The sequence below is a fragment of the Salvelinus sp. IW2-2015 genome, linkage group LG30 (assembly GCF_002910315.2).
Source record: "Salvelinus sp. IW2-2015 linkage group LG30, ASM291031v2, whole genome shotgun sequence".
Lineage (NCBI taxonomy): Eukaryota > Metazoa > Chordata > Actinopteri > Salmoniformes > Salmonidae > Salvelinus > Salvelinus sp. IW2-2015.
The window spans coordinates 15,779,553-15,797,234 of NC_036869.1; the positions used below are offsets into that span (position 1 = coordinate 15,779,553).

At 43.0% G+C, this 17,682-nt stretch overlaps 1 protein-coding gene across 5 annotated transcripts in view; it reads right to left on the reverse strand.

Moving 5' to 3' along the window:
• smad10a (SMAD family member 10a) overlaps positions 1–16,155 on the reverse strand; it is a 40,468-nt gene extending 24,313 nt beyond the window's left edge. For 3 of the 5 annotated variants that reach the window (XM_070436107.1, XM_023974971.3, XM_070436108.1), the window contains exons 1-2: positions 15,833–16,155; positions 10,529–10,769 (exon numbers count right to left, since the gene is read on the reverse strand). In XM_070436107.1, coding sequence (XP_070292208.1) covers positions 10,529–10,765 — 237 coding nt within the window. In that variant the 5' untranslated portion in view covers positions 10,766–10,769; positions 15,833–16,155. The remainder of the gene's footprint in view (positions 1–10,528; positions 10,770–15,832) is intronic. The other 2 variants (XM_023974969.3, XM_023974968.3) reach the window with 1 other exon arrangement.
• Between the last annotated feature and the right edge of the window lie 1,527 nt (positions 16,156–17,682).

Sequence of the window (17,682 nt, forward strand, 5' to 3'; positions counted from 1 at the left end):
GTTGCGAAATAGGAAGCCGATTCTAGATTTAATTTTGAATTGGAGATGCTTAATGTGAGTCTGGAAGGAGAGTTTACAGTCTAGCCAGACACCTAGGTATTTGTAGTTGTCCCCATATTCTAACCGTCCAAAGTAGTGATGTCGGGCGGGCAGGTGCGGGCAGCAATCGGTTGAAGAGCATACATTTAGTTTTACTTGCATTTAAGAGCAGATGGAGGCCACGGAAGGAGAGTTGTATGGCATTGAAACTTGTTTGGAGGTTTGTTAACACAGTGTCCAAAGAAGGGCCAGATGTATACAGAATGGTGTCGTCTGCGTAGAGGTGGATCAAAGATTCACCAGCAGCAAGAGCGACATCATTGATATATACAGAGAAGAGAGTCGGACCGAGAATTGAACCCTGTGGCACCCCCATAGAGATTGGCAGAGGTCCGAACAACAGACCCTCCGATTTGACACACTGAACTCTGTCTGAGAAGTAGTTGGTGAACCAGGCGAGGCAGTCATTTGAGAAACCAAGGCTATCGAGTCTGCCGATAAGAATGCGGTGATTGACAGAGTCGAAAGCCTTGGCCAGGTCGATGAAGACGGCTGCACAGTACTGTCTTTTATCCATGGCGGTTATGATATCGTTTAGGACCTTGAGCGTGGCTGAGGAGCACCCATGACCAGCTCGGAAACCAGATTTCATAGTGGAGAAGGTACGGTGGGATTCGAAATGGTCGGTGATCTGTTTGTTGACTTGGCTTTCAAAGATTTTAGAAAGCCAGGGCAGGATGGATATAAGTCTATTACAGTTTGGGTCTAGAGTGTCTCCCCTTAGGAAGAGGGGCAGCTTTCCAATATATTATATATATATATATATATATATATATATATATATATATATATAAGATCTCAGATGATACGAAAGAGAGGTTGAACAGGCTGAGGTTGAACAATAGGGGTTGCAACAATTTTGGCGGATAATTTTATTAAGAGATTTTCCTTCACTCTGCGGTCCAACTCATCCCAAACCATCTCAATTGGGTTGAGGTCGGGTGATTGTGGAGGCCAGGTCATCTGATAACATCACTCTCCTTCTTGGTCAAATAGCCCTTACACAGCCTGGAGGGGTGTTGGGTCATTGTCCTGTTGAAAAACAAATGATAGTCCCACTAAGCGCAAACCAGATGGGATGGGGTATTGCAGCAGAACGCTGTGGTAGCCATGCTGGTTAAGTGTGCCTTGAATTATAAATAAATCACAGACTGTGTCACAAGCAAAGCACCCCCTCCTCTATGCTTCATGGTGGGAACCACATATGCGGAGATCATCCGTTCACCTACTCTGCTTCTCACAAAGACACAGCGGTTGGAACCAAAAATCTAAAATCTGGACTCATCAGACCAAAGGACAGATTTCCACCGGTCTAATGTTCATTGCTGATGTTTCTTGGCCCAAACATGTCTCTTCTTATTATTGGTGTCCTTTAGTTGTGGTTTCTTTGCAGCAATTCGACCATGAAGCCCTGATTGACGCAGTCTCCTCTGAACAGTTGATGTTGAGGTGTGTCTGTTACTTGAACTCTGTGAAATATATATTTGAGCCTGGTAACTCTAACTTCTCCTCTGCCGCAGGGGTAACTCTGGGTCTTCCTTTCCTGTGGTGGTCCTCAAGAGAGCCAGTTTCATCACAGTGCTTGATGGTTTTTGCGACTGCACTTGAAGAAACTTTCCAAGTTCTTGAAATTTTCTAGATTGACTGACCTTCATGTCTTAAAGCAATGATGGACTGTCGTTTCTCTTTGCTTATTTGACCTGTTCTTGCCATAATATGGTCTTGGTTTTTACCAAATAGGGCTATCTTCTGTATACCACCCCTGCCTTGTCATAACACAACTGATTGGCTCAAGCGCATTAAGAAAGAAATTCCACAAATTAACTTAACAAGGCACAACTGTTAACCTTTCTAGGACACACATTCCACTAGCGGAACCCCTCGACAACATTCCTCTGAAAAGGCAGCGCGGGAAATTCAAGAATATTTTTTAGAAATATGTAACTTTCACACATTAACAAGTCCAATACAGCAAATGAAAGATAAACATCTTGTTAATCTACCTATCGTGTCCGATTTAAAAAATGCTTTACAGCGAAAACACAACATATGACTATGTTAGATCACCGCCAAGTCCAAAAAACACACAGCCATTTTCCTAGCCAAAGATAGGAGTCACAAAAAGCAGAAATAGAGATAAAATTAATCACTAACCTTTGATGATCTTCATCAGATGACACTCATAGGACATCATGTTACACAATACATGTATGTTTTGCGTTCGGATAGAGATGTGCATATTAATACTGCCAGTAGAGACACCTCGTTGTACATTTGGCGCCATGTTACAATCTTGCACATGCACATGCCAAAATCCGGAAAAAGATGCTGTCGAGAGAGCCACATCAAATAGAACAGAAATAGTCACCATTCATTAAACTTTGATGAATAGATACATGTTGACATGGAATTAAAGATACAACTTGTTCTTAATGCAACCCGTGTGTCAGATTTCAAAAAACACTTTACGGAAAAGAGCAAACCATCCAATAATCTGAGACGCGCCCAGATAGAAAACAAAATTTCTCCGCCATGTTGGGCATCTAACACACGATAAGATATCGTAAATATCAGCAAATATTATATAAATATTTCCTAGCTTTTGAAATGACTACTTCATCAGGAACATGTCAAGTCACAGGAATCTAGTATCCCCAAAAACTAAATTTTGTCTTATTTGTGTTCGATAACTTCCAATTTTATGTCCAGTAGCTACTTTTGTTAGACGTTTCTAGTACACATATCCAACCGCCCAGAGCCGCTCGCAAGTCCGCGAATTGTCGGACGAAAACTTCAAAAACGTTATATTACAGGTCAGAATAAACTGTCAAACTAAAGTATAGCAATCAAATCTTTAGATGTTCGTTAGTCCAAAAAATATCCTCAAGAATCGTTCCACCGGAGCAAATTCCTTTGTGTCTATATGAAGTAATGAACGCAAGTCGATTAATTATGTGGTGAATTGCACATGACCAAGGACCTGGCTGCATCTGCCTCAGAAACACTGATCTCATGCTCCCGTCTCTCATCATCACGGGCACTGCCCAGATCATACAGTAAGAACACGTTCATTCAAGCTTGTATACAGACCTTGTTACCATCTAGTGGACAGCTCCGGTAGGAAAGTGCAAACAGATCCATATCCCACTGGGAATTCAATAGGCGATGAGTTGAAAGTCGACCAACCTCAGATATCCCACTTCCTGGTTGGATTTCTCTCAGGTTTTCGCCTGCCATATGAGTTCTGTTATACTCACAGACATCATTCAAACAGTTTTAGAAATTTCAGAGTGTTTTCTATCCAATAGTAATAATAATATGCATATATTAGCATCTGGGACAGAGTAGGAGGCAATTCACTCTGTGCACGCTATTCATCCAAAGTGAAAATGCTGCCCCCTATCCCTAAAAAGTTAATTGAAATGCATTCCAGGTGACTACCTCATGAAGCTGGTTGGGAGAATGCAAAGAGTGTGCAAAGTTGTCAAGGCAAAGGGTGAACTTTAAAGAACCTCAAAATACATATTTGATTTGTTTAACACTTTTTTGGTTACTACATGATTCCATATGTGTTATTTCATAATGTTGATGTCTTCCCTACTATTCTACAATGTAGAAAATAGTACAAATAAAGAAAAACCCTGGAATGAGTAGGTGTGTCCAAACTTTTGACTGGTACTGTAATATGTTTTTATAAAATATTGAATTTGGCCTTTACTACTATAGCCCATAGAAATACAGTGAATAACACATTCATAAAAGGCAAAAAAGACAGTCAAAACAATCATAAGGAATCAGGTTTTGAAGTGTCTGTCCTATATATCTAGGAGATATAAGAACACATACATTTTTGGACACATATTTAACCCCATATTTTTGTTGGGACAAAACTACCTCCATACTTCTATTTGTTTGTATGGGTTACCTTCAGACATATCCCTTATGGGGGTAGTAGAGCAAAACGGAGAACACCATTGTGTTCGTTTTCGTGAGAAGACAGATTTTCGATATGTCTCATGGTCTGACAAACACAGCTGTAGCTCAGCCATCTTCCACTTGGCGGAAGGCCAACATAGGCGGATGAGGCTGTTATCTCTAGCTTAAACTGACGGATTGATGGGAATGTTTTTTATTATGTTACTTAGATTGACGCACCGGTGAAGCAAAGATGGAACCTCATGATAAACTTTCATGAGGTTTCTTTGGAAGAGGAACAGAAAGAGACTTTAACCTCTTTTCATACACGTTTGGGCTAAAGGTCAGGGATCTGATTCGGACTCATGGCCTCGTGAGTCGGACTCATGGTCTCGTGATGAGGTAGCCCTGCCTGTGACTTCAACCAAGGCCCATCTAACAGTCAAGACGTTCGTTTCCCCTGTGGGAGACCTGGGTTCGGATCCTGTTCGTGACAATGGCACCCAATTGTGGGTCAGTCTCTTGTGAAAGAGGTGGTCTAAGGGGGGTGAATGTAGCAGTCATGAGTCGGACACATGGTCTCGTGATGAGGTTGCCCCTCATTGTCACCCTTGGTCTAATAGTCAAGACATTGGTTTCCCTTGGGATACCTGGGTTCAGATTGTGCCCGTGACACTGGTTTCTCCCATTACAAATCAGGGCACCCTCATAAGTCTTGAAAATATTAACGTATACGGTAAACATACACTACCGTTCAAACGTTTGGGCTCACTTAGAAATGTCCTTGTTTTTGAAAGAAAAGCACATTCTTTGTCCATTAAAATACCATCAAAATGATCAGAAATACAGTGTAGACATTTTTAATGTTGTAAATGACCAATGTAGCTGGAAACGGCTGGTTTTTATGGAAAATCTACATAGGCGTACAGAGGCCAATTATCAAGCAACCATCACTCCTTCAGTTGAAGTCGGAAGTTTACATACACTTAAGTTGGAGTCATTAAAAAAAAAATTCAACCACTCCACACATTTCTTGTTAACAAACTATAGTTTTGGCAAGTCGGTTAGGACATCTACTTTGTGCATGACAAGTCATTTTTTCCAACAATTGTTTTCAGACAGATTATTTCACCGTATCACAATTCCAATGGGTCAGAAGTTTACATACACTAAGTTGACTGTGCCTTTAAACAGCTTGGAAATTTCCAGAAAATGATGTCATGGCTTTAGAAGCTTCTGATAGGCTAATTGACATCATTTGATATATATGGAGGTGTACCTGTGGATGTATTTCAAGGCCTACCTTCAAACTCAGTGCCTCTTTGCTTGAACATGGGAAAATCAAAAGAAATCAGCCAAGACCCCAGATATATGTTTTTTAGACCTCCACAAGTCTGGTTCATCCTTGGGAGCAATTTCCAAACGCCTGAAGGTACCACGTTCATCTGTACAACAATAGTACGCAAGTATAAACACCATGGGACCACGCTGCAGTCATACCGCTCAGGAAGGAGTGTCACGCCCTACCTTAGAGATCCTTTTTATGTCTCTATTTTGGTTTGGTCAGGGTTGGGTTGATTGTATGTTCTATATTTCTTTGTGTTTGGCAGGGTGTGGTTCTCAATCAGAGGCAGCTGTCTATCGTTGTCTCTGATTGAGAACCATACTTAGGTAGCCCTTTTTTCCACCTGTCTTTGTGGAAGTTAACTTTGTTTGATGGCACTCAGCCTTAAGCTTCACGGTTTGTTTTTGCAGTGTTATTGTTTAGTTCTGCGTCATTCTTGTCTTTTTCCAAAATTAATGAAAATGTACACTCACCACACTGCACCTTGGTCCTCCTCTTACAACAGCCATGACAAGGAGACGCGTTCTGTCTCCTAAAATGAATGTACTTTGATGCAAAAAGTGCAAATCAATCCCAGAACAACAGCAAAGGACCTTGTGAAGATCTGGAGGAAACAGGCATCTAGTGTCCACTGTGAAACGAGTCCTATATCGACATAACCTGAAAGCCGCTCAGCAAGGAAGAAGCCACTGCTCCAAATAGCGCCATAAAAAGCCAGAAGACAACTGTTTGCTAACTGACATGGAAAAGAGAATCGCGACATTTGGAAAGAATGTCCTCTGGTCTGATGAAACAAAGAAATAGACTGGCTTTGGCCATTCAATGACTATCATTATTGTTGAGGAAAAGGGCACGCTGAAATGACACCAAATCCCCGAAAGAAACCACCATCTCCATACGCGTGAAGGGCAGCGGGGATGGTCAACATCAATGTTGTGGGGTGCTTAAGCTGCAGGAGGGACTGGTGCACCTCACAAAATAGATGGCATCATGAGGATGGAAAATTATGTGGATATATTGAAGCAACATCTCAAGACATCAGTCAGGAAGTTAAATGTTGGTCGCAAATGGGTCTTCCAAATGGACAATGACCCAAAGCATACTTCCAAAGTTGTGGCAAAATGGCTTAAGCACAACAAAATCAAGGTATTGGAGTGGCCATCGCAAAGCCCTGACCTCAATCCTATAGAGAATTTGTGGGCAGAACTGAAAAAGCGTGTGCGAGCAAGGAGGCCTACAAACCTGACTCAAGTTACACCAGCTCTGTCAGGAGGAATGGGCCAAAATTCACCCAACTTATTGTGAGAAGCTTGTGGAAGGCTACCCGAAACGTTTGACCCAAGTTAAACAATTTAAAGGCAATGCTACCAAATACTAATTGAGTATGTAAACTTCTGACCCACTGGGAATGTGCTGAAAGAAATAAAAGCTTAAATAAATCACTCTACTATTATTCTGACATTTCACATTCTTAAAATAAAGTGGTGATACTAACTGACCTAAGACAGGGTATTTTTATGTCAGGAATTAAATGTCAGGAATTGTGAAACTGAGTTTAAATGTATTTGGCTAAGGAGTATGTAAACTTCTGACTTCAACTGTATGTTCCAATGGCACTTTGTGTTAGCTAATCCAAGTTAATAATTTTAAAAGGCTAATTGATCATTAGAAAACCCTTTTGCAATGATGTTAGCACAGCTGAAAACTGTTGTTCTGATTAAAGAAGCAATAAAACTGTCCTTTAGACTAGTTGGGTATCTGAAGCATCAGCATTTGTGGGTTCAATTACAGGCTCAAAATGGCCAGAAACTTTCTTCTGAAACTCATCAGTCTATTCTTGTTCTGAGAAATGAAGGCTATTCCATGCGAGAAATTGCAAAGAAACTGAAGATCTCGTACAACGCTGTGTACTACTCCCTTCACAGAACAGCGCAAACTGTCTCTAACCTGAATAGAAAGAGGAGTGGGAGGCCCCGGTGCACAACTGAGCAAGAGGACAAGTACATTAGAGTGTCTAGTTTGAGAAACCGACACCTCACAAGTCCTCAACTGGCAGCTTCATTAAATAGTACCAGCTAAACACCAGTCTCAACGACAACAGTGAAGACTCCGGGATGCTGGCCTACTAGGCAGAGTTCCTCTGTCCAGTGTCTGTGTTCTTTTGCCCACCTTAATCTTTTCTTTTTATTGGCCAGTCTGAGATATGGCTTTTTCTTTGCAACTCTGCCTAGAAGGCTAGCATCCCGTAGTCGCCTCTTCACTGTTGACGTTGATGCTGGTCTTTTGCGGGTACTATTTAATGAAGCTGCCAGTTGAGGACTTGTGGCGTCTGTTTCTCAAACTAGACACTCTAATGTACTTGTCCTCTTTCTGCGTGACCCTAAACTTTTGAACGGTAATGTATATTACCGGGAGCACTCCCATGGTAGTCTAATTAAGCAATAAGGCCTGGTGGGTGTGGTGTGGTATATTGGCCACATACCACAAACCCCCGAGGTGCCTTATTGCTATTATAAACTGGTTACCAACGTAATTAGAGTAGGAAAAACAAATGTTTTGTCATACCCGGTCTGATATACGATGGCTGATATACGATGTCACCCAATCAGCATTCATCGTTCAAACCACCCAGTTTTGATAGAGGACTTTTCAGGCCACCTCCAAGAGTCAATATATAATTTGCAACCTGCACTAAGTCTAATGTAGTATGTAATGATGTCACTTTTGCTCTGCTCCTACATCTACAGGTGTCAATACTGTTCTTTTGAAATTTTATATATATATATCTTTTTTTTTTCTTCTTACATTTTATCCCATTTTCTCCCCAATTTTCGTGGTATCCAATCGCTAGTAATTACTATCTTGTCTCATCGCTACAACTCCCGTACGGGCTCGGGAGAGACGAAGGTCGAAAGCCATGCGTCCTCCGAAGCACAACCCAACCAAGCCGCACTGCTTCTTAAGCACATGCGTGCCTCCAACTCCGGAACAACAGTGCCCACCACATGTGTCGGCAGGCAAACACCGGTACACGTGGCCCCTGGGTTCCAGCCGCGCACTGCGCCCGGCCCGCCACAGGAGTCGCTGGAGCGCGATGAGACAAGGATATCCCTACCGGCCAAACCCTCCCTAACCCGGACGACGCTATGCCAATTGTGCGTCGCCCCACGGACCTCCCGGTCGCGGCCGGCTGCGACAGAGCCTGGGCGCGAACCCAGAGACTCTGGTGGCGCAGCTAGCACTGCGATGCAGTGCCCTAGACCACTGCTCCACCTGGGAGGCCCGTGTCAATACTGTTCTGACTGTACCTGGAGCATTCTGGAAGCAGGGAGATTAATTATGTGTCAAAATAGGTGTGGGGAGTGAGTTTGTACAGTATTTACTGTGTGTTTGCGTGTGCGCCTGCGTGCGTTCATGCATGCATGTTTGTGTGACAGAAAGAGAGAGAGAAAGCGAGACAGAACGGGAGAGTGGGTGACAGAAAGAGAGGATATGGATCTACATGTGACTGTGAGCAAAGTCCTTAGACATTTGAAGCCTGATCTAGTATACAGCTATGTCTATACAGCGCCCCCTCTCTCTCACTTTCTCCCTCCCCCTCTTGTTGGGGAGAAGGTCACAGAAGGTGAGATATGTCAGCAGTTAGGATTTATTCTGCCAGGGCGTATTGAATTAATTCCCTCTCTCTAGTTCCACCGCGCGCACACATACATACAGTATATATACACACACTCAAAACAAACGGCCTCAGATTAGCCCGGACCCTTTCCTGTGTCTCAGACAAAACAACTCTAACAGCCCCTCCAGCCCTCCGCTCCCTCCCGCTCTTTCTCCCCCTCCCTCTTCAGGGGGATGGGTGGGGGTTCATTGGGAACTCCCTTAAACGTTCTCTCTCTTGACATGCAAAACTTGACTGTTGTACTGGCCACCATAATTCAGGCTTCAACTGTTAAACAAGTTTCAGATTTAAAAAAAATTGCATCACAAATAACCAAACAGCCTCAATCAACATTGGAGATAGGATTCTCCTTAGCAATACTGAGGTGTTAGCTACTATTAGCAAGTATCCCTTTGTTTCACTACTATAGCACTAGCCACATTAGCAAAACCTGGCAGTTAGCTAACACGTTTAGCGTTTACTATAAGCAGTGAGCTCTCCAGCTGTCAGTAACTCTATAGTGTTAGCCTCAGTGAGTACAGTCTGCTGCCTAGTAACTTTGCAGCATTAGCCACCATTGGCAAGGCTTAAGTCACTGAAACCTCATAGCATCCGCATAAATTAGCAACTCCTCATTTGACTATTGCCCTGTAGCATTAGCCAACACTGTTTCCAGGGAAAGTCTATGAAAGAGTTTAGCTTTTAGCTGTATCCAGGCAAAGATTTATACATTCCATGTAGCCTATCGTCGTTAAACATTTTTCATGTCTTTCAGTACAATACCTCCCACATGTGTTTGACAGCAAGTGCTTGACAGAAACCTGGGCCTAACTCTCAAAAGAGAAAACCAGGGCAACAGCTGCAAGGAAAAACGTATTGAGAGGTTTCACAGTAGGCTACATATGATGTGGCATGACATACATATATTGTCTATTTATTTCTCAGTTTACTAAAGTGTAGTCAAATAATCGCCTCCTCATATCGCACAGTTGTCAAATTAAATCACACTGCAAGACTACGAGGTTTACGCTATTTTTTGCACTTTTCACAATGCTCTTGCACTATGGAAATGTTGCCCTAAGTCTTCCTCTGTGACACTACATGTGCATTTGAGTCATTTAGTAGACAACTTACATGATCAATCAGGGTTACGTGCATTGCTCAAGGGCACACCGGCATATTTCTCACTTAGTCGGCTCTGGGATTTGAACCAAAGACCTTTCGGTTACTGGCCCAATGCTCTTAACTGTGCTATAGGTGTCCATATACATGAATGAATACACAATATATAATTTATACTATAGACAATGCTTTTGCACTATAAAAATGTCTATAGTATAAATTATATATTGAGTATTCATTAATGTATATGGACACCTACAGATGGGTCATCTATAGCACACAGAGACATGTAAGTAGTGCATGTGTACACCGTACAGACCTATATCACAGAGAAAGACTTGGGCGATATTTTCATTGTGTCCCTCTTTTTTTACTACTGTTTGACCCACTTGCAGGCGACCGTCTAGGGTCCTCTGGATGGTGACACACTTGCTGGGGTGCACTCCGTTGGTGGTGATGGCGGTGATGAGCGAGTCCAGCTCGTCCTTCTTCTCCTTCAGCTTCTTCACCAGGCTCTCGATGGCGCGCTTGGCGAAGCCCTCATTCTCGCCGCCCTGCCGGTGGCACATGAGGCTATGCACGATGCTCAGGCAGGCGTCATTGCTGCTGGGGGCATTCACCGACATGATACTGCAGAGGGAGGGAGGGAGGGATGGAGAGGTCAGTGGTTGGCATAATGATAACCCTCAACATATGTCATAACGCTTGTCATAAAGGTTCAGGTGCATGCAAAACTGACACTGTCTTGACACTTGACATTCAGTTATGTTATGTTATGTTTATGACAACATTGTGATACTGTTATAGCAGACAATTGAAAATAGTGTCCTACATAAGGACTTAATAACCCATTCATAACCCATACATACTCCATTCATGAGCACAGACATGAGTACACACCATTGGCGCACACAGTCACACACACACACAAAAGGGAGTGAAGTTGTGTATCAAGGCTTGTGCTTTTAGTTGTTACGACTCGCTTGTGTGTGTGTGTGTGTGTCATCATTCTTTACTGGCATTGTTAGTCAGCAGCGGATAACACTCAGTATCAACAAATGAATTTAAGCGTTCCAACTGGCTTCCCTCCATCTCTCCTCTAGAAAGAGTCCCAGGGTTGCATTCAATAAAATGTGCTTCTTCAATGTTGATTCTGATGCAGTGGCTTTGCTTACAAGCTGCTGCCTCTGCACAGGTTGCCATTGCCAACCCTCCCGGCTGGTCTCGACCAGAGAGTCTCCAGCAATTGGCCTTTATCTTGGGGTATAAAGCTATTTTGGGGGATTATAGTAATGTCGTTGACTGAGATGTGAAAAATGTTTAAAGGCTTCCTATGAATACACTTTTCATAATGCATTATAATCACATTTATAATATCTCATGAGCCATGGATAATGCACTCTTATGCACAAAATACATGCTAACAACTATAATCTCCCAGACTGAGCTTGATCCAACTTGGCAACCCTAGCCTCGCCTGGAGGCACCTGCCTGTGAGGGGAATCTACCTGGTACTTTAAAATAGCCTGCCTTTAACCATTCTACAGTTTAATTTGACAAAAGTGGAAAACATGTTTGTGCTACTAGTGCAATGTGAATTGAATTAAATTGAGCCCCCCATACGCACTAATCAACATACCTCCACTACCAGGGTCGAGTTCAGGAGGCACAAAATGAAAGAGAGAAAAAAACAACACTTCAAAACAGTGAAACAGGGTGGTAACTATCTGCACTTATACTTCATATTACGTAAGCCAATTTCTCTACTGTTAGGCCAAAACCCCCAAAATGTCACTATTAGGAAATCCATGGCAAAACTGCAGCCTTGCTCTGTTAGTACGTGCAAGAGCTAAAATAATTCTGCAATGACATAACTATCATAACCTGTTAACATCTACGTGGCTAAGCTGACTGGAAGTGACTCCATGTTCTCCCTCCTCTCATTATCTTAATATCTGTCAGTTTGGAAACATCCTCGCACAACAACATGGCTTCAAGCTGTGGGAGAAAGTCACAGGCTACCAGCGTGTGTGTGTACTCTCAGAAAATTCATTGACACAGCTTCTTCAACATAGAACAGCCATAAAAAGACAAACTCCGTCACCATAACGTGAGTCACATCACAAAACAGCAAGTCCTACTTATATCAAGCGATGTGTGTCTTCGTTAATCAGGATATACTGTATAGGCCAGACCTACTGAGTTGGTGTTGTAGTCTAAAGCTTATCTAGAGCAGGATAGCATTCCTTTGATAGTACTTTTTTCAAAGCAGTCATAGGGAATGGTGCATGTCACCATCAAAAAGCCTGGTGTGTCTGTCCTCTTACACCTTGCCCAAACCGGCTGCGCGCGTGCGCCATCGTGCATAAATGTATTTTGCCCCCCCCACACCAAACACAATCACGACACGCAGGTTGAAATATCAAAACAAACTCTGAACCAATGACATTAATTTGGGGACAGGTCGAAAAGCATTAAACATGTATGGTAATTTAGCTAGTTAGCTTGCCCTTGCTAGCTAACGTCAATTTGTCTTATTTAGCTAGCTTGCTGTTGCTAGCTAATTTGTCCTGGGATATAAACATTGAGTTGTTATTTTACCTGAAATGCACAAGGATTTCTACTCCGACAATTAATCCACACATAAAACGTCCAACCGAATCATTTCTAGTCACCTCTCCTCCTTCCAGGCTTTTTCATAGTTTAAATTATATGGTGATCGCAGCTAAACTTTCATTGTATTACCAAGACTACCGGCAAAACAGTTCGTCTTTCTATCACCCACGTGGGTATAACCAATGAGGAGATGGCACGTGGGTACCTGCTTCTATAAACCAATGAGGAGATGGCACGTGGGTACCTGCTTCTATAAACCAATGAGGAGATGGCACGTGGGTACCTGCTTCTATAAACCAATGAGGAGATGGGAGAGGCAGGACTTGCAGCGCGATCTGCGTCAGAAATAGGAATGAGTTCTATTTTAGCCCTTGGCGTCGCAGACGCTCGTTGGTGCGCGAGCAGTGTGGGTGCAATAATTGAATAACAAGGATTTCTAAATTTATTTTGCAACGCTCGCGCACGTGACGTGTCCGGTCTGGTCAGCATGTTACACTGAACCAATCTGATAAATATCTAGGGGCAGGGGGTTATATTGGACTAAGCCAGTGTTACTGTGAAGTCAATGCTCCAATAGAGATATATGCATATTATGAAAAGAGAGGATTTGGGGGCTCTGTGCAAAGGAGAAAAGACTCAGCTGATGAGAAAGCTACGATGGTATACAGTAGGTCTAACGACTGTCGATCAACCTGTCCTCAGACCGACTATAAACCAAGCTTTAGACAGGCTCTAAATCATAAATCAAAATTCAAGAATTCAGAAGTGAATCCATGCAACAGGTGCCAACAATAAGGGCATTCTGAGAAAAGAATGATAGTCTGGAGTAGAGATGTCATTCTGTGGGTATATGATAGATTTGTACTAAACTAGGGCCTACCTCACAATTAATAGATATATAACTAGCAAATTATCACTTCAACAATTAATGAATGATTGCAATTCTGTTCTGCACACTGTTCCTGTAGGCCTACAGTACTCTCTCAGTGCTTCACCCATTTTGAAGGTAATATTTTATTAAAATGTAATATTTTAATAACAACATGAGCACAAGGTTAAGGTCCCCTTATAAGCCTAAATGTATAACATGTTGCGGTTACATTTAATGTGCATCTTTAGACCCTAGTAGTAATGCTATTATAACATAATACTATGGCCTACACTACAGAGTCTGCTGTTATGTAGCAAGTAGTGAGCATTCTGACATTTCCCTCATAAAACAGCTGATTCTGCTAATAACATTACCGATCCAGCAATGCTTACAATATATAGGCCCCTACCGCCCAAATAAGATTTGCCAATTGAAGATGTCCACTCACTGTACAGTCTATTAGCTACACCACCCCATTCACAAAAATGGATCGCTCCTACAGACAATGAATCATCTGGCTGTGGCTTGCTATATAATGCAGGAAGACAGGCATCCAGTTACTGTTTGATTGACCATTAGAACGAGCAAAACAAGTGACTTAAGCGGCTGTGAAAGTGGTATGATTGTCGGTGCCAGGCGCACCGGATCCAGTATCTCAGAAACGGATGCCCTCCTGGGCTTTTCACCCATGACAATGTCTAGGGTTGACCGAGAATGGTGAAAAAATAATAATAACCATCCAGTCAGCGGCAGTCCTGTGGGTGAAAACAGCTCGTTGACGAGAGAGGTCAAAGGAGAATCGCAAGAATTGTGTAAGCTAACAGGCAGGCCGCAAAGATAAATAACGGTGTAGTACAACAGTGGTGTGCAGAACGGCATCTCAGAACGCACAACTCGTCGATCCTTGTCACGGATGGGTTATTGCAGCAAGCGACCACACCACGTTACACTAAGAGTATCTAAAAACAAGAAGAAGAGGCTCCAGTGAGCACACGATCACCAACACTGGACAATTAAGAAGTGGAAAAACATTGGCTGGTTCAACGAATCCCAGTTGCTGTTGCGTCATGCTGATGACAGAATCAGGATTTGGCGTAAGCAGCATGAGTCTATGGCCCCATACTGCCTGATGTCAACAGTACAGGCTGTAGGCGTAGTGTGTGGGTAATGTTTTCCTGGCACACGTTAGGTCCCTTGAGACCAATTGAGCAATGATTGAACGCAACAGTGCATCTGAACATTGTTGCTGACCAAACCCAATAGAGCATCTGGGATGAGATGGAACGGGCTGTTGGCAGCATGAATGTACTGCCTTCCAATCTGCAGCAACTGTGTGATGCCATCACATCAGCATGGACCAACATCCCTGTGAAATGTTTGACACCTTGTAGAATTCATGCCCCAACGAATTAATGCTGTTCTGGAGGCAAAGGGGGGTCCAACCCGGTACTAGATGGGTGTACCTAATAAACTGGCAGGTGAATGTACGTGTCAGTTTCTGCACATGACTATAGGCTAATCTCAGGAATGGAAAGGATCCTTACATGACAAAAAAATAGGCTACAACTAAAACACAGCATTGTTGGTGTGACCTTCTTGGCCGACCCTTATAATGCATTATTATAACTCATTCTGACCAATTTTCAAGCCATACATTCCCTTTACGAGGGTCTTCCGCGGAGAAGCAAACACTGCCACACCATATTTGGTCATACCGCGTCACCAAGTCTAGGCTACAGTCAACATTTTAAGAAATCCCGGTAGGGATGATAAAACGCTTGCAACGTTGTATCAATCTAATCATCCAAAAGTAGGAACTACAATGTAACTCATTGCAGTGCTACATCTAGTAGCATATTTGAATAGAACATTAGACGTTGATAAGATAGAGGGCAAAATGTCATATCAACTACCTTTCCGAAAAAACATCGACAGCGCAGACTACACAGTCATGCAGCCAGTGAAATCACTGCTGGACCAAATCATTCGAAATAAAAACAGCAAAACCAAGCATATCATAAAACCGAAGACAGACACACACTCCCCAGACATATGTCTGGTTGATAAAACTAGCGAGTAATCAAGCTATTTTGCCAGTCTGGTGCAGAAATCTCCTCCTCGGTCTCTTACTGTATTTGGTCTGCTTGGAGATTAGAGAGCTCGCGTGACGAGAAACCGCATAATTTCATAAATTGACTATACTTACACGTCAACCAGAGTATTGAGGGATTAGAAGAGAAGTAGTGGTCAATGTGTTGCACTGAGGTAGCTAGTATTCTGAATTCCCTTCCTCCCCTCCTGGGCTATCTGTTTCTATCCCTGTCGATATCAGCCTCTCTGTCTCCGCTCGTGCATCCTGCTAGCTCCCCCAAACCTCTCCTCGCGCTCTGTACAATAACAAAAGAGAGTAGATATCTTGCGCGTGAGTGTCTCACCGAGCCCCAGCCAATGCGGCCTCCAGTCTCAAAGGGGTGGCGGCTCTCAGCCAATAGTGATGCGGCTCTCACGACAAGGCCCGGGCGGAGGTCTGTCTGGGTCGCGTCAAGATTGACATATCAACGCGACTGTTTTTTTAAAGTGGCGCCGCCGAGATTACCACGCCCCTCTGCCTAACCCACTCACCCCCCTCCCCGTCTCCACTTTGTCAGTCCTACTAATGACTGGTGTTGTAGGCTACTACAAATAGGCCTATATACCGCCCCAAGTTTGATGACTATTGTATTGTTTCTTAAATCCCGATTACTTAGCGCCACATTGGCCCTAATTTGTTAACATCAGGTTCAAGGAACCATGGTGATGAATAGGGCAATTAGTATTCAATTTAAAAACACCTGTCTTCGGTAATACATTTGATCTAGTGATACAATCTAGTCACACAACTCTATATAAAGGGGTGGGATAACTTTTTTCTGCCTAACTTTCTAAAACAACCGTGTCCCCTCAATAAGCCAGTACAATTCCATTTTAATGTACCATTTGTATGACATTCTGTTATAAACAAGTGCACCAGCGTGGCATATATGAGTGCTACTACCTCTACCTGAGCCCCATGGCTTTGTTATACAGGTTGTTTAATGATCGCTCCTGCACCGCAGGATCATCGATTCGAGCCCCCCTTCAGCTTTTCCCTAAGTTACAATAGACAAAAGAGTTAAGCATAAACTACACACCAGTGAAATTCTAACTCTCCATTGAAAGTGCCATACATACATGTCTGCACAAATTCTCTCCAAATTCATGTTCAGGGAAATTCAGGGATATTCAAGAAAGTCCGGTTTGATCGGAAAAACACACCAAGGGCCGTACAGTCAGTGTAAGATTTTTTACTTTGTCTCAGCCTTTCCCTCCATCTCTTTCTCTAACTACCTCAACCTAAGACAACGCCACCATAAAATTCAAACTCAGCTGCCCTCACCCAATCCATTTTTATCAATTCCTCTTCCACAAGCCTTCCCCTCTCGACCTTTGCCCCACTCTCAAATCCCTCTCTTGCATTCCCTCCTACTCCAGCTCAAACCCAACTGGGTCACCTTCAACCTACCTTCTCTCGTTACAAAACATTCAGTATTGACATAGGAGGCAGACATACTTTGCATTTTACCACTGATCCAATTATGCAGGAGAGCAATCCTTAAGAAGGTATACAGGTGAAGGACTTTTTAAAAAGAGAGGAGCATTTCTAGCCCAGTAGATTTGTTTGTGTCGCTTCATTCTCAGTAAACTGTACACACTGTCATGCTTGAAAAGCCCAGGAGGGCGGCCGTTTCTGAGATACTGGATCCGGCACGCAAGGCACCGATGATCATATCACGGTCAAAGTTGCTTAGGTCCCTTGTTTTGCCCATTCTAACATTCAATTAAACAGTAACTGAATGCCTCAATGCCTGTCTGCCTGCTTTATATAGCAAGCCACAGCCATGTGACTCACTGTCTGTAGGAGCGATCCATATTCGTGAATGGGGTGGTGTACCTAATAAACTGGCTGGTGAGTGTAGGTCAGAGCTAAGTTTCCTACAGCGCTGTCTTTCTTTGCATGAAAACACATGAAACATATTT